This window comes from Miniopterus schreibersii (assembly GCF_964146895.1).
Source record: "Miniopterus schreibersii genome assembly, chromosome: 1".
NCBI classification, from domain to species: Eukaryota; Metazoa; Chordata; class Mammalia; order Chiroptera; family Miniopteridae; genus Miniopterus; species Miniopterus schreibersii.
The window spans coordinates 123288054-123311389 of NC_138101.1; the positions used below are offsets into that span (position 1 = coordinate 123288054).

At 35.7% G+C, this 23336-nt stretch overlaps 1 protein-coding gene across 2 annotated transcripts; it reads left to right on the top strand.

Annotated features, from left to right (window-relative positions):
- The first annotated feature begins 988 nt into the window (after positions 1 to 988).
- MBIP (MAP3K12 binding inhibitory protein 1) lies at positions 989 to 22185 on the top strand. 2 transcript variants are annotated; one of them, XM_081133016.1, is made up of 9 exons: positions 989 to 1203; positions 4875 to 4994; positions 6766 to 6990; positions 7087 to 7183; positions 9936 to 10001; positions 10249 to 10401; positions 14168 to 14265; positions 20133 to 20171; positions 21394 to 22185. In XM_081133016.1, the coding sequence occupies exons 1-9, from the start codon at positions 1075 to 1077 to the stop codon at positions 21499 to 21501; spliced, it is 1035 nt and encodes a 344-aa protein (XP_080989142.1). In that variant the 5' UTR covers positions 989 to 1074; the 3' UTR covers positions 21502 to 22185. The 2 variants fall into 2 exon arrangements, with proteins under 2 accessions (XP_080989142.1, XP_080989143.1); XM_081133017.1 differs by having other exon boundaries at positions 21397 to 21983.
- Positions 22186 to 23336: the final 1151 nt, after the last annotated feature.

Below are 23336 nucleotides of genomic sequence, written 5' to 3' on the forward strand. Positions count from 1 at the left end.
CCCCCCTTTCATTCAGACGACTTTAAAACTGAAGAATACACATTGTGCAAGTTTCCACCTTTGCTTCCTCTACTGTAATTCACTAGACTATTAGAATTAAATATTTTAATTCCCTCCTCCCTTATCTCTAAACTGTTATTTTTAAGTGTCTTTGAATAGAGATTAACACTAAAAATTCTTCTAAAACTTGTTTTTTTCAATTGGACAACAAAAATGTTTTTAAATGTTAGACTTTGACTATGAGATCACAAAGCCCTTCAAACGTCTTTCAATAAAACTATCTGATAAACAACACTGTCAAATTTCAATTCCGATTCATAACCTCCTTCTAATTTAAAAGATTGTGCTGCAATGCAATACTTGGCTTAAATTCCTGTTGGAATTATATTGACAGTGTTTCATTTCTTAGAAACAGTTTTAGGGTGAACGTCTCTACTGTATCACTCAGATGCACGTTTAAAACTTGACATAATTATTTCGCAGATTTACAATGCCATTCCCCTGACAGTAAATGAGACATAATAGAGCAGTTTATTGTTTATATCCTCCTCTCCCTCGCAAGAAAAATTAGTGACGTTAATTTGTTTAAGTTTTAAACGACCTCGTAGAGATGAAAACGTTCCATCCAATTAGGAAAACTGCTTTTTCCCAACGTTTAGAAGTACGTGTGGCAACTGCATACACAGCGCCAAGTTAAAATTTCAACTTTTAATTTGGGACTAAAATTCTACCATTTAAGTTTCCTTTTATTAGCACTCATAAGCAACAGCTAGGGGTCCAGAAAGGCTTCACGACGCCAACCCTCAGCGGACCACACCGGCCGCCCCCAACCCAAACGCGCTATCCAGCCTCCGGCAGGTGGGCAACTACCCTCCCCGTCCTCCGCGGAAAGCTATACTGCACCTGATTGGTGCATGTGCCTGTCAGTCACTTCGAAAGAGTGGGTCCTCGAAGTCCCGCTCCCACCCGGACGCTATGTTTTTACGTCATCGCTGAGCGACGAAAGCAGAAGAGGGGAGGGGGTGGGGTTGTGAGCGCTGCTCTGTGGAGTTGGGGGCGGCCTGCGAAGGTGTCATGGCTGCTGCCGCTGAGCCTAGTCGCCCGTGCGTCGGTGACAGGAGCCTGGAGCAGAGCTGCAGCCCCAACCTCTCCCAAGAGGTGCTCTTCGAAATCTTTCGCTCCCTGCATACCCTGGCTGGGCAAGTGAGTGATGGCCTGTGGGAGTAGGGGCGCGGGAACAGCCGGGCCCCTCCTATTTTCTCTCGAGGAGGCGGGGAGGGGGCTCGGGGGCGGTGGAGATGGGCGACGGCGGAGGTCTGCCCCGGACTCGGCCCGAGTGGCCGAGGCCAGGGGAGGAGCCCGCGCCCAGCCGCCTGCGGTCGGAGTGAGTGTGGCCGCTCGGACCTAGTTCAGGACCCGTCGCAGGCTAGATTTCCTTGCAGCCCTTCTCCCCAAGAGTGAGTGAGGTTAGTGAAAACCCGGCTCTGAAAGGAGCCGGCCGGGAGAGAATGCGGGAAAGCTCTGAGGATTTGCGAGGCTCCTCGCGCTTAGGATCCCCTTTCCTCTAGTTTATTTATTATAGAAATTGATAGTTTAATACGGCCTGAGATTTCTGGAAAAGCTCTCCGCCTTTTTTGTATAATTTGCTCTTATGAGTCACTGACTTTGTTTCTTTTTTCCTTTTGGCCTTTGCGTGCATCGATTACCCTTTCAAAGGGAGAGGAAAAGAAAAGGAATTAATATGAAATACTTCTAAGCAAAGAGTTGTATGAGTTATCCGTGGTGGATACGGTTTGCATCAGAACTGTTGTTTAATAATTAGTTTAATTGGCTGTTAAATAGCTTTTGCAGAAACGTCATAATAAAATTGTGTTTAAATAAAAGTGCTCCTTACACTATTCCGGAAAGTCAAGCCACTATTTCGTTTCATGATGTAAAATGCAAAGCAAATTTTAAATGATAAACAACTTGAAAATAAGTTTGTCTGCTTTTCAAAAAATATTTTCTTTTATATCTTAAACGGAATATTTTCTACCTATAAAAGTTTGTTATGGGGCTGGTACTAGTGCCTGTAATAGGTACAGCAGGCTTTTGTGTCAAAGATAATGTTAATTTCTTTTATGAAAATAGAGCGTTTGTCTGATTTGTGAAAATTAGTTTTAAAAGCCTTAGGTGGATGGAGATTCAGTTTTTTAAAAATTTAATTTCAGTATTTTAAAAAGACCTAATAAGTTTATCATGATTTACAAAGAGCATTGCTCTAAGTTAAACATTCAGTTTGATGTAATGGAACAGTTATTAATAGAAATGTGCTAAAAACTGTAACTTTTAAACTCAGTTGTTTGTCATGCACTTATACATTAATATCTCAGTCTTAAGACCCAAAACCTGTAAATGGTTTAAAAGTTTGAGAAATTTTTCTCATGTGGACATGGAACTTTAAGTTTTGGGGTTTGTTTGTTTGTTTTAGAGATGAGATTTTTTTAAATGACGTAAAGAAGTAATTTTAACATGTCATTTGAAATATTTGGCATACTGAATTTTTAAAACTCATTTAAGATTTTGAACATTCAGGTATTCTGTAGGTACAAGTCCATATAATTAAAACTTACTTATGTCACCTGTCAGAAATGTTTAGAGTAAATATTTGGCAAATTTACTTGACACAGTGAAGTGACCATGTATGCAAGTGTTAAAAAATAAGATTGTGTCATCAATTAAATCCTAACCATTTTGATAATACTCTTTATATGTTATTGCTTAAAGCTAAGAATGGAAGCCAGAGTACTAATAAAATTGCCCCTGGAGAAAATCACTATTTCTTTTTTCAACAACTTTAAAGGTTTTTTTTTAAAAATGTGTGTTGTAATATGCCTAAATTCATTCTGTATAGTATCATTGTATTATTAGCTCTCAACAGGAAACATAAAATTGAATGTTAAAAAGTATTTTCCAACTCAGATTTCAGATTTACTGATTTTAACCTGTTGTTTGCCTCTGGATGGCCCATTTTACCAAGCTGAAGAATTATTTATTTTTAGCTTGGATTTTCATGTTCATAAAGTTTTTACTGAAAATGCATATTAATGGCAGACTAATACTTTTTTGAATGTTTTACAGTTACAAGTACTATAGGGTAAAAATGCATAGAATTTATATTAGTAAGAGGGAATTTGTTGAATAAATAGTTGGATGTGTTAGGATAGTTTTAAAGTTAATTTGTGACATTAGTGTGTGATCTTTTTAATTGCACTTCTTTAATTGCACTTGAAGGCTTCCATAATTCTGCTGAATTGAAATGAGAATAAGATCCAAATATTATGGTTTATTTTCTGTAAGTTACTATTTTCTCTAGAAAATTTGATTCTTTGCTTTGGGTAAGGATTGCTTGCTTTATCCCCAAACTGTATTCATAAATTTATATAGTCAACTATAGATCTCTTTGAGGACTGTAAAACTATAGTAATAATTTATTTCTATATATAATTTAAGCTGTTGTCTAACAGAGTCTTTATAGGCATTAAGTAACACAAAATTAATGTGGTAACCTTAATGTAAAACCTTAGTTAAATTAATATAAACTAATCTTTGCCAGTGCAGCCTACACAAAACTTCCTTTTTCTTTATACTTGTCTAATAAGGACTTTAAGTGTTTCTGGTCTCATGTTCAAAGAGTGGTAAATTTCTGTCATATAATATATAGTACTCATTCAGTGTAGTGCCCTTTTTGGGTAACTTTGAATCTCTTTGGTTCTTTGTACAGTTATTCATCTTTTTGTTTTATTATAATTACAACTCATAAGATCTGTATTTGAACTAATTTAACACTTGTCTTTATTTTTTAGGAAACATGACTAATTTTTAAAAATGATTTCTGACGAAATAATATAGTAGTTAACTTGATTCTACTATGCAGTGTATATCCTTACAGTATGTCATAAACACATGTCCCTAGAAAAGTTTATAGTAGTTCACTTTTATTCACTCGAAAGACTAGGGATGGAGGCTGTCCCTCTAAAATTTTTGCTGATTTTGATACTAATTTTATATTTAGGGTTTTGGTAGTTCTCCATATATAATTTTATTCAAATAGGTCACACTTAGCTAACTTATAAGAAATTGTCATATAATGAACCCTCACAGTTACTAGAAAATACTATTTAGCAGAAGCTCTGGTCATTCCATCCAGTCTCTGGCCATTTATTTCACTGTTGTAGAAAGGCATTTGTTTTTCAGTTTCAGATTTCTGCAGCTAAATAATAGTTTAATTTTTATTTGAAGTAGATAAACATGTTGCCATTTATTCCTAGACTTCATAACGTGAATAATTTTGATTTTTAAATTTTTTAATTGGTTAAAGTTGAAAATAATAAAAATGTGATTCAGAAGACATCAGAGTACTGATATACTTCCGTTATGCATTTATGTATATATTTCACAGAAAGAATGTGTATATCAGAACTTTCGTAAATGCCCCTGCCCTGTCTGGTTAATGCTATGGCTGGAAGCAGTAGGATTCTGAATAGGGCGAGCCTTTCTTGGCCTCCATCAAAAGGTTTTCAGATATTGAAGTGTCAAAAAACCCTCATCTTTTTATCTTTCTTGGGTGGTTTCACCCCCAAGATGGTCCCATTACACAGACCCAAGAATAGAATTAGAATGAAATGTCATTCCACTTTTTAATGAAAATTGTACTTTTCTTGGGCTTTTAAAATGGTGACTAAATAGAACATTTTAATGTATCATTAAAAACTTGATAACTTGGAGCTAAATAAGCATGTTACTCTTTAGAAATCTTTTTGTATGTGACAGTCCCATATATGTACAGCTTAATCATGTAATTTTTGTGATGTTGCTGGTTTGCCCTTTTGAAGCTTAATTTCAGAGATGATGTGGTGAAAATTACAATCGATTGGAACAAGCTCCAGAGCCTCTCTGCATTCCAGCCTGCTTTACTCTTTAGTGCTCTTGAGCAACACATTTTATATTTACAGGTAAATTCTTGTTTAAAATGTTAACTTGATATAGGTATAGGTATTAATTGTAGTTAAATTATAAGCTACCATATTTGTCAGTTCTATTTTAATACTATATTAATAGTATTAGTAATAAAAGATTACTTCATCCAGATTTGATCCAAAACTGTCAATTTATATAGTGATCAGGAGAGTTATGGGAATATAGCCCAGTAGGCCGATGTGGGAATAAAGATTGAATGAATACAATTCTATTCAATTCCAGACTTGCACTGCAAATTCAATGCAGTTGCATCTATGGTGGGTTATAATTAAGCAATAAGACACGGCAGGTGTGTGTCATGCTATGATAATGATTCCATGCCTTGGGTGAGTTTGGAGGCTCATGGAGTGCTTTCAGTGGTTCAAGAAGTGGCATTATCCCAGCATGACACATCCTGGAGTGTCTATTGCAATTAAACAGTTTCAGCATAGTTTTTAAAAAGAAAGTAATTTCTGTGGCATTAATGACTCATCTTAGTGAGTATCCAGTCACTATTTTCTCTTTTTCTTAACAGTTTGAAATAATTCATGCTTTGTATTAGAAGTCAACATAAATTGTTTTTTATAATAGTATTGCTATGTTATATTGCTATAGTATATCAGCTCAGTAACTGAACAGTATTATGATCTTACTGGTTTTCAATTGAATTGGAAATTTATGTAAGTTTGTAGTTTATCTCTAATCAAAATATAAAATATGAAGTGTTGAAAAGGTAACTAGAACTGTTTGGATTGGTCAGTTAGCTGCTATTAAAATGTAAGGTTTTCAGAAGAGTATTTGGTATAGCAAACAATGGAAATAAAATTGTAGGTATGAAAAAATAATTGAAACATTGATAAGTGTTGGTGTGTTTTGATTAATGGAATGGATGTTAATTTTCAGCCCTCTGTTTAATGACTTCATGGGAAATTTTAACTCTGTTTTTTGTTAAAAGTAATAGTTAACCCTAGTTTTAAAGGGCAGAAGCAATGAGCTATAGAACTCAGCTGAGGCCTAATTGTGGTGGGAACATGAGTAGTGTAATTTACATTATACAACAGGGGTTTTTTTTCTCCCTCTAGTCTAGTGATAGGCTTCTGTCTCTTTTCAGCTATGGATCGTGGTAGTTTTTTTTTTCTCCTTTGTTCATTTTCTTTGTAAAAATTTGATTTCATGACCCAAGAAGATATCTTGCCATGTCAGGAAAAGCCTGAGTGTTCACTCAGCATTAACACCTATGTATTTCATGTCTGTGCTCTCTCATTCACTTTGGCCAACTGCGATTTCAAGTGGAGAATCTCCAGTGATATAGTGATAATGCAGGGCTTTGCTGAGTGAGAGCACTGGCTCTCATGTTAAGGAGGAAAAATACTAAGCCTAGTGTTCTGAGGAGGCATTTGAATGACATGTTAATTAAGTGGTATTGGTGCCAGAGGCTGAGGCTTTGATTTGGCACAAAATAAAAGATGAGTGACAGAATGATTCCCTCAAAGAAAATTTTAAATTTCCTCAGGTTTTCTTTCTCTCTCTTTTTTTTTTTTTTAAAAAAAAACAACAGATTTATAGCAAATGATAATGGTCATAATAGCAGAGAACAGCAAACACTTATATGTGGTCAGATCTATGTATTCTGATATGCCAACTGTTTATATTTAGCTAATTGATATTAAATATTGCATTTATGTACCAGAAATTTATATGAATATGTTAAATGTATAATTAATTTATCAGTTTGAACCTCAGCAGATAGAATTGTGTTCTTCTCAGCCTTTTTTAGCAAAACTTCAGCCTCTAATTAAAGAGGAGAATACAACTGTTGCTGAAGAGATAGGAAAAGCAGAAACAGGGAACAAGAATGAAGTAGAGGCCACATTTCCCATTGGCAACCTACAGGAGGAAGAAAAGCACAAAGACTGTGATTTAGGAGATGTGAAAAAGGCACAGATCCATTTTGATCCAGAAGTAGTTCAAATAAAGGCTGGAAAAGCAGAAGTAAGAAGTTTTTTTTTGGGGGGGGGGGGGGAGAGTATTATTTTTAAAATACTGTTATGTTTGAATTGTTTAAACATGCATACTTATTGTTTGTAGATTGACAGACGAATATCTGCATTTATTGAAAGAAAACAAGCAGAAATCAATGAAAACAACGTCAGGGAATTTTGCAATGTTATTGATTGTAATCAAGGTAACTACCTAGAAGAATAATTTTCATAGAATTTTAAGAACAGTTTTTACAGTTACTCTGATCTTTCATTTGTTTTTAAAAATGAATAACATTAAGAATGCAATTTATTTCATGGTTTATTTAGAAACTAAGGCAGCAGAATTTCCTTCTATTTAATAATAGACTATATTGCAAAATGGTTTCATTTACACAAAAGTCAAATAAATGCCAACATAATAAAAGGCTAATGTTTACCACAGGTGAAATGTTTTAAAGTTTTTTTAGGAAATGAAGTGTGGGTAACAGGGTTGCGCGGTCTCACTAGTAAGAAGGAACTAAGTTATATAAATTTCATGCTATAAATGTGCTTATGAAATTATGATGTGAACTTACATAAAGTGAACTTACTAAGTTAATACTCCTCAAGAGGGAGCAGTTTTCTCACTACTCCTGAGCTGTTAGAAATGTTTTGTGTCATGATAAAGCCAATTTGTCATGAAGACTATGGTGCTTATGCTTTTTCCTTTCTCTCAGAGTGCATACATTTGCTGTTTTCATCAGTTTCTCCTTTTCCTCCCCAGTTGATACTATAGAATATTTACAGATCTGCAGGTATGCTGCAGAATACAAAATATTGTAAAGCACTGGCATAGATTACTCAGGCATCATAGTAATAATCAGAACAAGTAGTCTTATCAAAATTATGGAAAAGAGTTCCTAATTGGAATGAGCATTTTTCTTGTTGCCTCTAATATCTCATGGCTAATTATTATGAACATAGAATTGTCAGATGAACCTAGAATTGACTCTTAGCACATTGGTACACTGATTCTCTTAAAGAAATAATACAGTCTCAAGTTGAGTCCTTAATGCAGCCTTTTCTACTATTGACGTTATATGTGCATATCCTGTTAATTTTCAAAACAGGTGCAACAGTGGCAAAATCTCAGGTACTACAGTCCAACTGCAGGCAACCCATAAGAAAGGGTTTGTTGAGGGAGCAAGCACATGTGTCACTAATGTTATTCCTCTGCTCTCCCTGCTAACTCTATTATTATAAACCACCAGGGGATAAAAATTGACAAGAATTGAAATGCTCAGCAGGATTCCTTGGCCCATTCAATTCCTTGCTGGCTCAAAACAGTGCTAGCAAGAATTGCTGTGGAGAGTGACTAGCACTCATACATTCACTGTCTTCACACCATGCTGAATTTCTCTCTGATGGGTCATTTAATCTATATATTTAGAATATAGCTCCGAAATGGATGATAGCTCCTTTTTTTAACCCTTAGCCCCATGAAATGGTAGAAAGGGACTAGAGAAGTGATGGCCTTTTAAACATATTTTGAGGTGTCTCAAAACAAAAACAAAAAAAGAAAGAGAAACTGTTTAGTATCTATATATAAAAGGTAAGTGAATTTCACGTTTTATTCACACAGTTTGATTTATCAGCAGAACTATTAAAACGTAGACTAAAAAAATACAAATGTATTATTGTAATGTGTTAGTGTGTTCCTTTTAATACTTCTCAGTTTGATTTAATTATATAAACAGTGGCTATTTTTTAAAAATCAAATTCCATGGGGAAAAATAATTTTCTTTCAGTATCTCTTTTACCATTCATTTTATTATAAAATAAAGGCATTTTTTCAGAGAGTGTACTACAATGGATGGTTTTACCTCATGTAATTTAAAACATTATTTTACAATTTTTGAAATATTTATTATGTTAACATTTTCCAATAGTCCCCCTTGGTTTTTTTATTTGTTGATATCTAATTTGAAAGAAACTACTATACGTTTCAGCTTAGGAAAAATGGGAACAAATTTTCACAAGGTATCTTCTAAAATCTCATTTTTTGAAAGGGGCAGTATGGAAAGAGGTAGGTGGCTTTTGTGATAGGGATTTTTTAAATGAGCATTGGAAATCTAGATAAAGTGGAAAAGTATGTGTTATACTTGAGGTTTCAAGGTCTTTTTTGTGTGGAGTTCTGAAATAAAAATGTGTTAGATGTACAATTAATCCTTTTCATTAGATGTTCACTAATTTGATCAGTAATAATATGAAAAAATGCTGTATCTTTTAAAAAGACATTTTAGTAAAACTAATGAGTTCTATTTATGTATTTTATTTATTTATTTATTTATTTATTTATTTATTTATTTATTTATTTTAATACGTCTTTATTGATTTCAGAGAGAGGAAAGGAGAGAGGGGGGAGAGAGAGAGATAGAAACATCAATGATGAGAATGTCACTGATCGGCTACCTCCTGCACACCCCCTATTGGGGATGGAGCCCACAACCTGGGCATGAGCCCTAACTGGGAATCAAACCACTATCTCCTGGATCATAGGTCGATGCTCAAACCCTGAGCTATGTCGGCCGGGCAGTTCTGTTTATTTTTATGTTGAAGTAAAGTGAATAATGCTTCTTTGGCTTAGAATTAAAATATTTTCTATACTATGTAAATTTTTTTCCTCCAGGGGCCCAGGTGGTTTTTAGGGATATTGGTATTCATTAAAAATTATATTATGCCACTGAATGTTGAGGAATTTCCTATGTGTAAATCTGAAAATTAGTTAAGATTAGATATTACAAATTTTAGAGGTCAAAGTTCACTAAATTTTATCTTGTATATGGTGGTAAATTACTATTTAAAATTATATTCCCTTATTATGAATAATATGTTAGTATGAATTATTGGAAGTTTGTCAAAGTCGCATATATTTGAAGTTAAAAGTATACTTATACTCACTTAAATTCTCCTTAGAAAATAGTTGTGCAAGAACTGATGCCGTTTTCACCCCATACCCCGGATTTAAAAGTCATGTAAAAGGTAAGTATCCACTACATGATATCTTTATCACTGACAGAAGCTTATTCTAGATTATAAACAAAATTGAATAGAAATCCCTTTCCTATCTAAATTTTGTTTATTTTAAAACAAAACAAAAGATCCTACCTTCATACTTGGGTTTGTGGTTAGATGGTCTTTATGAAAAATATATGTATAAAGTACTGTTAAGGAGAAAGAATCTCTCATTTTTTAAATGTAATTTTAATCTCAAAATTTCTTAACTTAGTTTCTAGAGTTGTGAATACATATGGACCACAGACTCGACCTGAAGGAATTCAAGGGTCAGGTCATAAACCAAGCAGCATGCTCCGAGATTGTGGTAATCAGGCTGTAGAAGAACGGCTGCAAAATATTGAGGCTCACTTGCGGTTGCAGGCAGGTAAGCAGAGTGCTGGGTAATGCCCCAGAATGTACCTTTGCAAGTGGTTAAAGAAATTCCAGTTAACTTAGTCACCAAATTTTCATTGAGTACCTGTCGTGTACAAAACATTGTTTTGGCCCTGGCCGGTGTGGCTCTGTTGGTTGAGTGCCATCCCATTAGATTCCCGGTCAGGGCATATGTCCAGGTTGCAGATTTGATCCCTGGTTGGGGTGTGTGCAGGAGGCAACTGATTGATGTCGATGTTTCTCTCCCTTTCCCTTTCTCTCTCTCTGAAATCAATAAAAACAATATTTAAAAAAAAACAAAAAATAAATAATTTTTCTGGTTGGTGCAAAAATGAAAAAAACCCAGTCTTTGCTCTCAAGGAATTTACAGTTCATGCATTTATGCTCTTCTTCCTCTTACACTTCTCACCAATTTGAGCGTGTTTGTAGAATGGGGATAGGTTCCAAATACATCCTGACACTCTCAGTTTATTAAAGTCAGAGATGAAAAGTAATGTAGTCTTTTTCCTACCACCAATTTCATAACTTAACCGTGACCACTCATTCTTACCACCCATTGTCATAGTATTGTACAAAGTACAATACATTGCCCTTGTACAAAGTATTAATAAATGTGATCCTAGTGCTCAAGAAACTCTCAGTGAGGATTAGCATATAAATAAATAAATGCTGTAGAGAAAATGAACTAACATTTATTGAATTATACTAAGTGCCAGTTACTCTGAAAATATTATGCATATGTCAACTCACTTAGTATTTAACAGTACTTTGTGAGGTGTTGGTGCTGTTATCGTCAGGTAAAGAAACTGAAGTTCAGAGAGCTCAAGCAACATGCCCAAGATAGTAAATGACAGCTAGAAATCAAATCTAGATTGGCTGCAAAGCCTGAGTCTCCTTGTTTAGTCACCAGATCCTGTTGATTCTGTCTTCAAAATATCTCTTAAATCTGCCAACTTCTTTCTATCTCCACAGCTGCTACTCTAGTTAAAGTCACTGTGTTCTCTGTCTTAGACTGGTAGAAGGATGTTAACTGGTTGTTTTGCCACTGGACTTCCTCCTTGAGACCAGTTTTCTCCCCTGTGGCCCAATTGCTTTTTCTAAAACTCAAATCTGATCTTGCTACTCCCCAGCTAAAAGTTCTTTAATGGTTTCCTGTTGCCCATATATACATACCAAGCTTAGTATTTATTCATTCATTCCACAAACTGGTATTAAGTTCCTACTGGAAGCCAGGTACTGTTCCAGGCACTGAGAATACATGTGAACAAAAATTCTAGTATATAAATTAAATGCTACACTAGAAGAGAATGGCTGTGGATAAAAGAGCTTGACCAAGAGAAGGGAAAGGAGATTCAGATGGGTGGGGGTGGTAATTTTAAATAGCATGATCTACACCTATATTTTCAGCCACATCTCTGTGCTTCCCACGCTTCCCATTTTGCTGTGCTGGGGCCTTTACCCAGGCTTTTTATTCTACCCCTGCTTTTTCCTCCTGATCCCACACTCATGTAGATTACCCTTTATTATATAGTTTCATAGCACCTGGTATTCCCTGTCTCCTCTGCTAGACAGTAAGATCTATGAGAGCAAACTGTCAGGTTCATTACTGTGTACTTAGTGCAGTGCCTGGCACAAAGCAGGTATTAAAGTGTTTGTTGCAGGGAAGATTGCTCATTTTACCTTTTTAGATATGTGCAAAGTACAGTGGGGCCACAAAGTTAGTGGTCAGCTCTCTCAGGGGAGATTGAAGAATGGTATCTCTGGTACAGTGACATTTGATCTCATGAAGGGTTAGTAGGAATTTTTCAGCCATCAGGAGCAAAAGATTCCAAAAAGGACAGCACCTGCAAAAAAACAGAGGCACAAAATATGGTTCAGAGAATTTCTGAGTCCAGGCTAGCTGGCGTATTCGCTAGATGGAGGTAGAAGATAAGAGAATATGTAAATCTTCCAGGGTAGTAGAGATTAGCATTAAATTTAATCCCCTCTCTCAGAACTAAATGGACATAAAATATAGCTATATAAAAGGATTGACTGGTTTATTAAGTCTAATAGTATCAAGTAGTTAATTTTGAAAAATATCTGTTGAATGCCTACTATATGCCAAGCACTACCTAGATAATGTAGTCCTAGTCTCTGGCTTCAAGGACTTTATGATCTGTTTGGGAGAAAGACAGATTAATTAATAGTGAAGCAGAATATTAAAGGGGCTGTGAAGGAAGGGTACGGTAGGCACACAAGGATTCACCATGTGAAGTGATTCAGGCTATGCTTGATTGAATCAGAGAAACTTGAACTGGCTCTTAAATGGTACAAGGGTGAGGCAGAGGAGATTCTAGATAAAGGGAGCAATAAGACCAAAGTCAGATGAATAAGTTATTCATTTTATCTTATTCAATAACAAGAATAACTCAGATCCTAAGATAAAAACATGTTTCTAGAATTTTTATATTTAACAAGTTTATATTTTTGATATGAAATTTGCCCATATTCTTTAATTGCACAATGACTGTCTGGTCATTGAGCACCTGTGTAGTTTGTGAACTGACGCTTCCTAGTTTTGTGCAGTGCACAAGCTGCATAGCTATACCCAATGAACAAAACAAAATTATGCCCTCTTGGAGGTTAGAGCAGAGAATTAAGCAATAAATAAAATATACAGAATGTTTGGTGGTAGTAATAGTTTGGAGAAAAATAAGGGAAATAGGATAGGGAGTACCAGGTAGGGGGAGTTGGTAGCACTGGTATTTTTAAAAGGGTAGTCAAGAGAAGGCCGTACAAATAAGGTCTTGAGCCAAGACCTGAAGTTGGTGAGAGCAAGCTTTGTGATTATGCAGGAAAAGGGAACCACAGGTGCTAAAACTGTGAGGGTACTTGGCCTAGTTGAATAACAGAAAAAAGGAATGAAGTGGCTGGAATGATGTGAGTATGGGGAAAATGTCCAAATTGTGTAGGACCTATAGACTATTGTAAAGGCTTTGGCTTTTAATCTGAGTAAGATGCGAAGGTATTGGGAGGTTTTGCGCAGTGAAGTGACACTATCTGACTTACATTTTAAAAGGATTACTGGCTGCTCTGTTGAGAATAGACTCTATGGGAGCAAGGCAGATACAAGTAGATCAGTTTGAACATCATGATGATTCAGGGAGAGACAGTGGTGGTCTGGACCAGAATAGTTGCTTTGGAGGTGCTGAGAAATGAAAGAGTTTGGGATAAAATAATAACCTTGAAATTTGAGTAACCTTAATTTACCATCCCCCACCCTAGAAAGTTTGTTAGTTAAGAAATATTGTAAAGCTCCTCTTCAATGTTGTTCTAGGTTAAAGGAGAAAACATAGCATGTAGGGAGAAATGTGAATTGAAGAAAATGATACAGGATATCACAACCACTACATTGAATTGTCAATTATAACTGCATTTTTTTCCTCCCAAGTAACAAAATCTATCAGAAATACAAATTGTTCTATACAGGTACTATTCAATATCTTGTAAAATGAATTTAACATAAAGCAAAACTCCTAGTGATATAGGAGGCATAAATGGGGCTTGGGGAGAGGTGTAGTATAACTATATCCCATAGTGTATAATATGAAAATGTGAGCTAAGGATTTTATTCTAATGTACTCTTGTTTGTTTCTTTTCTTAAGTTTAAATATTTCCCATTCTTACACATAAGTATCTTTGCATGGTATTTTAAGAATAAAAATTGTAAGAAGAATTGTTCAGTAGTATCTCAGAATGTTTTTAAATGTATTTAGGTGGTCCAGTGCCAAGAGACATTTATCAGAGAATTAAAAAACTTGAGGATAAAATCCTTGAATTGGAAGGCATCTCTCCTGAGTATTTTCAATCTGTAGTAAGTATAAGTATCTTTTAAAAATAACTAAATGTTACTTTATTCTAGGATTCTTCATTATATAACAGTTTACTCGCTGATCTACTATATGTGAAACACAAAAATTCAGAGATGAACATAGTTCTATGTAGGGGGTTACCTACTTCTTTAAAAACTGACTCCATATATTGTACTACAGACTCATAATTTTTTTTAAAAGGAATTCTTTTGTTGTATATTACCCAATTTGTCAAATTTAAGCCATTTTCGTTACTTAACAAATCAGTATGGATAGTAGCATCCTGTCACTCTGAACTTGCTGTCTTATAAAACAAAGGCTTCTTCTGGGACCTTGCTGTGTCATTTATCCCTTCTGTCTCTTCACTCTTCACAGACTCCTTCCCTCAGCTCATATATGTTTACATTTCTCCCCCATACTAAACAAATAGGCACCTCGATCTGCCACCCTGCCTTTTTCTTTACTTTAGCCACCAGACCTTTTGAGACTAGATTGTCTAATTCCTCAACTCTGGCACTTATTTATTTACTCATTCATTCATTCTTATCTCTTTTCCAAGGACAATAAGAAACAGTGTGGTGCTGATAGGCATCTTCTTTGTCACGTTATCGTGTTCAGACAAATGATCCTGAGCTCATATTTTCCTCCATCTTCGGGGCGATTATCCACAACACCTGCCTTTTCTGAGATCTGGATGTTTTGTGTGTGTTTTTAAAGCTGTGGCATATTAGAAAAAACTAAAATAATGTAAAAGTGAACAAAAATTTTAAGTTTACTAAATTTTTAGTGATATTTCCTAAAACTTTCTGAAAAATTATGTATAATAGCTCACTCATATTAGCATGGATCATAAAGTCACTGGTGAAAATATATTTAAAATTGTTTTAGGTATAGCATCAATCTTTCCAAAGTCTTAAGTTGGGTATTAGAGTGAGGTATAGAAAAGAAGTATTTCCAGATAAAGAAGGCAGCTTACGCAGCAGAAATGAACAATGAATCTTAAAGATCAAAAGTTTAGAGTTTTAGTGATTTATTTCCCTCAAATTTAAAATGAGGTTTATTAAAGTACTAAGGGCTAAAGCAAGGATTAAATGAGATAATACCAGTCAAGCACTTTTCACCTACCTAGCACATGGTAAAACCTCAGTAAATATTAGCAGTTATTTTGTTTTCAGAAACTATCAATGAAGTGCCTGTATAAATATGGATAAGTCACACAATTCATCTTGCCTTCACTTGTCAATTTAAGAAGATTTGTTGGTTGTACTACATAATTACAAAGGTCTTTACACGTTTAGGATTAGTTTTTGGAAGTATCTTTCTAGGAAATTTCATAAAGATTTTATGCTTCCTTTTCCTACAACAGTCTACCATAAGTTTTCCCATTCTAGTTGCCTTCATTATGTGATCCCTAGGCATGTTATTCTTCTAGTTCAATTTCATACCTAGTTAATATAGTTCTTATGAACAATAGGCCTTATCTTACAAGAGAGTGCCAAAATATTAGATGCCTCCAATGAGACCTTATCCCATCACTTAGCTCTCCTCTCTGATTCTGATTTATAAACACTTAACATATACTTATTACATAACTTGGTTAACAAAAGAACAAATCCTTCAAATCATGATCTTGTTTTGGGGGAATTTGTTACACACAGGATAGAATGTTTAGGGTGTTTGGTTAAAGAGGTAGAAGTAGTCAGATTATAGAGGACCTTAAATGCTGTACCCAGAAGTTCAAAGCCTAAAGTTTAAATGCTGTTGAGGCATTTGAGCACAGAAGTGCCTTGTTCAAGTGTTATTTAGAAGATTTTTCTAATATTGTCCTGGGAGATAAATGAAAAGGGAGAGGCTAAAAGTAAGGAGACAGTATTACACTAGCTTAGATGTGAGGTCAGATCCTGAACTAAGGACATGAGAATGAGAATAGAAAAGATTATTCAGGAGACAGTAGGAAAGAAGAGTTGACAAATACTGATAATATTTGGAGAGACATAGAGCAAGAGTGACTCCAGTTTTGGTTGGTAAAATGATATCATTGATAGAAATAAAATCTGGAGGGGGAGATACTTTGAGGGGAAATGTGAATTTAAACTCATAGCAGGATATACAGATAAAAACATCAGGTAAGCTTTTCAAGATGTAGGACTTACACTTGAGACAACTGGGAGTCTGTGTAGAGGTGATCATTAAAACAGAATGGGTAAGAACACTAAGACTGTCAGAGGCCTGAGCTCTGAAACTTGGTGACTACCTAACTTCAGGGCAGGAAGCATTATAAATGTAATCGGTGTGATTAAAACTAGTGCTTTTAAAGGATATCCCCAAATCTATTAAACAATATATATTTGTTTAGAAGGGTCACTCCTGGATTAGTATTGGAAATGACATATCCAAATTAGTAGTGATCTATAAGGAAGCACAAACACTGAAAAGGTTTAAACATTCAGATTGACATTGTTCTCAAGGCCTGTGAATATATATGGCACAGGCCCCAGGCCCAAAGGGAAAAGAGATTTCATACTCACCCTTCCATACTAGAATGAATATGCCATCTCTAGGAGCTGCAGTCCTTGCTTGTAATAGAACCAGCTCTAGGATTGTCCTCACACATAAGAGTTGAGAACACACCCTGCAAAGAACATAGCACATAATTCATCACTCTCACCATCCTCATGCTAGGAGTACACACATGGCAATTGCATAATTTTACATGTCCCTCAAAAGTGTACAGAAAGACTACAAAGGCAGCACAGTCTTCTAGTTTCTGAAGTTAGAAAGCACAGGAAAATTGAGCTCAATAAACTCACTAAGGATTGAACTTTTGTTAGAAATTGAAATTCTAAACTCTGAGAAGATTTTAATTGACGTGTTTATCCAGATTCACATGTAGATGAATTCTAAACACAGGGAAGCCTCTTACTATTGGATAGTGATTATCATGGTAACATTGACGAGCAGCACATGACATTAACAGAAAAAAAAAAGATGTAAATTGTATTGGCTTTATGAAACAAAACTAGGCCATGTAAAGTTCTGTTCATTTATGAAACAGACATAAATCTCTAAAAAAAGTTAATGTCTATATAAAGCAGGAATTACCACAAAGATTAGTTTTTGTTGCACCTTTTAATGTGATCATTCTGAAGATCTTTATCCTTCACTTTCAACATAGAAAGCCTTGAGTGTGGTAATGTTTTTAAAAATTTAAGGGCATTGCTTAACAGACCATCTAAAAGATACAATCCTTATGAGTATTTCCAAGAATTGCTTACTGATTTTAAATTATGACCCTTGAAAACAGTAAGTATAACATGCTTCACAAGTATATTTCCACACACTTTGTTCATTTGATAGCACTTATCACTTGTAATTACATGTTTATATATCTGTTTTTCACACTGTATTTTGAATCTCTGAAGGATAGGAACTGTCTTGTTCACCTTTTAACACACAGACTATAGTATGCATTGAATAAATGTGAGAATGAATGGATAGGACTTGGCCGATAGTTAATTATTGAACTTTTGAAGGTGTGTTAGCTTTGTTCTAAAGCACTGACGAGATGGAATCTTAATTCCTTTCTTTAATGGGAACTCTCGGTCCTAAGGGAAGTGTAGGAAGAGGGGAGTTCTGAAGGCCAAGTCAACTTCATGCACATGGGCCATGCATGGTGGCGGTGAAGCATGAAGTGAACAACTGGATCCAGCTGGAAATTAAATTGCAAACACATTTTGGAGGGCCTACAAGGTCGCAGTAACCAGTTTGCAATTACAGTGTGACTGAGAAAAAGATACCTACAGTTTAGATTCTTATCTGGAGGCATTATGAAGTGTGAGTTGGAGAGAGATTGGATTCGAGGAAAGTGGTTTAGGAAACATCATTCACCACACCAGGGAGAAATGAAGGTCTGAATCAGCATGGTGGGACTAGAAGAGAAGGAACATTTAAGACAGTGCACCTGTAAAATCAGTCCTTAACAACTGATTACAAGTAAGGAAGGTGGGTTGTTCGTAGAAGAGACCTCCTTACTACTGAGTTTCCTTAGAGCATGGGTTCCCTCAACCTGTGTGTGTGTGTAAGTATAAGTATAATCACCTTTTCATCAGGACATGGGCATTATAAATGTAGCTATAAATTACCTGCCAAGCTAAAATAATGGGAGAGAAGAGACATTTTTAAAATTATGGCTGTCTAGCTGTTTATCTAGTGTGCTCTCAGATACTTCTCTCAGGTACCAAAACTTGTTAAAATTTCCACCTTGTTCCTTAAAAACAATAAATATTAAAGCTGGTCCAGTGTATCCACAGGAGATGTTTCTAAGTGTTCTACTTGTCAAAATATTCTGCTCAGATCTAAGATAAGCCCCTAGAGACCACATTTTACTGTATTTAGGTCATTAAACCACTGATGTCCTTTTTTCCTCATTCTGATACTTTTCACTGTATTTTCATGATACAATGATTTGATTAATCAGTGACATGGAAACTAGCAATACTTTATAGATTAAGCTGTTAAGAAAATGAGGGGGAGTATATTTTCATCACGTACATAAAAAGCCACTTCTTGGGAGGGTAAGAGACTAAGCAGTGACCAAATTAAAATATTAAGCCCTTACTGCCCTTACTCCCCACCAGAGGTATTTAGCTCAGTTTGACAAAGGAAGGAACATGTTTATATAAGCAGTTTCCCCCCCTTGTTTAATAATTCTAACACTTGAATGATTTCCCACTTACAACTACTAGTAAGAGGCACACCTCAATATTCTTTGAAACAGCTTTTGACACAAAGGAAATGTGACTTTTCACCTCTTCAGAATCTCAGTGGTCAGAAATTTCAGAATCTCCTACATTGACAGTTTCTTTGTCAAATGTACTAATATATTCCTTTGCCTTTTGCAAGCTTGTAGTTCTCTGAAACCAAGAACAGTATCTTGACAGAATTCATTAGGTCAAGGTTTAAAATGCTCAGCAGCCTGTCATTGAGAATGTTGTCAGCCTCACATAATAGAAATTTTACTCATGGCTTAAACAGTATGGAAAGTATCTTATAAAAGAGTAAGTTCAATGGAAGTGAAGTTCTCAGGATTAAAACATTTATTAGCTAAATCATGAATGTCAAAGAATTGGGCTCTTCCCCCTTTCAGCTCTGCTTAGTGTTGGCTTTTTCCTTAGGCAAGATGACTACACTACTTTCAGGTGTCTTGTCAAGATGCAGCAGTGTCCAGAGGAACTGCCACCTTTGAGGGGTTTCTCTTAGAAGTAAGGAAGTTATTTGAGAAGCTCTCCCCATAATTCCTAGCAGATCTCTCCTTACTCATTGGCCAGAATTGGACACATTCCCATGCCTGTCACTGACAAGACCAATGGCGTGGGATCCATCCACATTCCCAAATTACAGGAGCAGTGGATAGGTGCTCACAGGGCCAGTGTCCCATTACAGTCAGTGTGTACGTGTGTGTTTTTCACCCCTTGGCCTGGTATTCCACATTCTGTTTTCCTCTGCCTATTGCTGCTTCCTTTGTTCAATACCCTGGGATGGAAAGATTATAAAAAAGGAAACTAAGAAAGTCCCCAGAGCACCTCTTTCCACAAACACTCAGCCTCATTAGAAGCTGAGAATTAATTGGAAAGTGTATAGACAGGGATGAGCATGTTGCTGTGATGTTACTACTATATACTTTCAATATCTTTGGAGGGTAACTTCCAAAATACAAGAAAGTGGGTGTTGATTGCAGATAGTGCTTGGTGAGTTTGTGGGCTTTGTTTCTGCGGAGTCGTCCATATTTTATTCAGTACTCTATAAAGGAAAATTATTGTTTAGATTTTCTAAGCATTGGTTACTTAATAGCTTTTTACTTTTAATCTAGAATTTTTCTGGCAAAAGAAGAAAAGTTCAACCACCTCAAGTAAGTTACTGCATTTTCATTTTAGCTTCTGAAATAGTTTGATTAGTTTTGTACCTTACTTAATAAAAGTTTCTACTATGGTTCCTTTTTAGGTCATACCTTGGGATTGAGAACTAAAAAAGGGCAGCATAAATTAATGTACTTGAATTAGAGAAATAATTTTATTTCAAGGGCGTAGGATGACTCAGATGGGCCTAGTAAATACAAAAGTCCTTATTCAACTGTTAATAGTAGAAGGATATACAGTATTAGTTACAAAATGCTGAAAAATAAATGCCTAAGTAATTTAATTGCACCCGTTCCCCCTTTTGCAGACACCACTAAATAGCAGCATCTAAGAGTGGGGAACCCCATATAGGTCTGGCCCTGCCAAGGCAACCACAGGCAGGACTCGAAATTCACTAAATCTAGGAGCTTTCATAGCTAATTTTTAAGTTGATAATTTTGTATGGCCCGAGAATGTTTTTATAAATATCTAAATGGCCCCTGGCAGAAAAAAGGTTCCCTACCCCTGATAGAGGAATGTTTGTCAGTGGATGACTTCAGCCCTATCCACAGTAGATATATTAATTAGTATAATCATAATTAGAAAGGTTTTCAACCTTCAGTGGTGGTAAGGTAACTTTAAAGTTGGGGAAAACTAAAATTTTTTTTGGCTGGTTTATGTTTTTTAAGAGTAGCATGTTACCTATTTTTTTTATTATAAAATTTTGAGTTGATTTTTGAGAGCATTCATTCTTTCCCAGGAGAGGTAGTTGGTTGCAGTTGATCCATAAAAAGAGAATTTCCAGGTATTTTAAGCACTTAAGCTAATCCTAAACTTTTATTTATTTATTTATTTTTTTACTATTGGTTAGCCAGTTTTTTAAAAAGTTTTTACAATCCTTTTAAAGTATAAAAGGTCCGAGAGAGCTTTCATTAGGATAGAGAGAGAGAGAGGGAGGGAGGGAGGGAGGGAGGGAGGGAGGGAGGGAGGGAGGGAGGGAGGGAGGGAGGGAGGGAGGGAAGGAAAGAAGGAAAGAAAGATTAAGCCTTGTTATTGTATATCTTAAAATTTATGGTAGAGTCAACATGTATGGTTCAATTTAAAAATTATTCTCATGAGAAAAAAAGATATTTACCTTGCTTTTGGATATTTTAAATATTTATAGTTCATTTATCACTTTATCTGCATGAAGATACTTCAGAGTCTTATTCAGCAATTTGTGTTCTTTGTTTACAGCAGAACTACTCACTAGCTGAACTTGATGAGAAAATCAGTGCTCTCAAACAGGCCCTGCTTCGGAAATCAAGAGAAGCAGATGCCATGGCAGCTCACCACCTCCCATGAAAAACTCCTCTCATCCTTGTACTTTTTTATATAAATGTATGTAATTTGCACTGTAATTAATTAAATGGATGCATATTTATCAATGTAGACGTCCCTCTGAAGTCTAGGTTGATTTTCACAGGCGTCCAGCTTGCAGCAAGTAACCTTCCAGTATTCCAGTGAATTTTGAAATAGTTAATGCATTGAAATTAGCGTTTTTAGAATTTATTTCCTTCTGTTTTAAAGGAGGTATTTTTGAAATAACAAAACTTAATTTGAAAGTACATCTTTTATTATGTGTGTATATCCCACAAAAAGATGTTTTGAATAGTGATATTTATATTTGTAACACTTATGTTAACCAGTTTATTAGTTTAAATCAGTACTTTGTACATAATAGGCATTCAACAAAAAATTAATTGACCAAAATGAATTTTAAATGAATGGATACTTTTTTTTTCAAATGTCAGTTTTAATGTAAATAAACAGTAGATTCCACCTTTATCTCCTTATTGACTGTGTGACCTTAAGCAAGTTACTTATTAATCTAATCTTTCTTTGTGCCTTAATTTCCTTATCTGTAAAATGGGCATGATAATAATAGAACCTATGTTTGTCATGAAGAATAGGTGAGATCATCATGCACGTACAACTTTTGAAACTGGCCCAAGGAAAGTATTCAGTAAATGTTAGCTATTATTGTTTAAAATCAAATCTGTCTTCTGTAAGTTGTAAGATACTACAAATTATAGTACCTCTTCCTTGAGGGCCTCACTTTTTTTTACAGTATTCCAGTTATGTTAGGTGGTACATATATTTCCATAGTTGCAAATTAAACATTTAAAAGATGCAGCTACAGTCAAGAAGCAGATATTTAGGTCAAGAATTGTTTGGTCGTAAGAATCAGAAGTCTACCTAAAGTAGTTTGTAAAAGGGGAGTTGTTAAAAAAAATCAGAAATCTGGAATTTAATTGCAGGAAGTATAGATGGACATTGTGGTGTCTAGAAAGTCATTAGCAGTTTATCTCTGTGTCTAGCTACCTCTGGCTATTTCTCTCTCTGTCTAGTTCTGTCTCTGTCCTCTACCCACCTTGTTTTCTGCTCTCCCTCTAACTCCCTCTCCCTCACTCTTTTTCTTACACGTAATCACCTATGCATCTGCTTGCTTCTCTGTGAACTGGTTTCTCTGAAGGCCTCTTCATTTCTGCTTCCCCACACAGCTTGACATGTTAGTCCTGTCCCCATAGCCTTGGCTTGCTCATGCCTTGCAGCCATGATGCAGACTCTGAACCTAGTTCTGTAGAATCGAAGCTCCATTGAGCTCTGCTGCTTACCTGTCTTTGTATCTCTTAGTTCAAGTCCTTCAGAGACTGAATCTTGTTCAGTGTGGTTAGGGGTCTCAATCAGTTGACGACGATGGAGCAGGAACCTCTTCATAAGACTGCAGGGTACACACAACCTTGCACAACCATTGTGGAAGCCTTGAAAATGGAGTCACCTTGTAAAAAAGGGGGGTTTGGGAATCATTCCCAAGAAGTGGATGTACACCAGGTCAATTCCACTAACTTACCACTGCATTTTCACTGTAGAGGAAACTCATGCTTCAAGATAGTTTTGCTTAATGTGCTCCAGGTACAGCCACAAATGCCTGTCGCTCAGTCGCCATCCAGCCCTTGTAATCACGATCCTGCCAGAATGATCCCTTCTGGGTCTATTGGCACATTTTACTACCGTCACACCGCCAATGCAATAGGGAAACCGTCAATAAAAATAATCACTTAGGAAAAGAGACTGACTTAGGTTGGCAAGAAACCTAGGAAACAGGATCATATACAGGTCCCTAGTCTGCCCCTAAG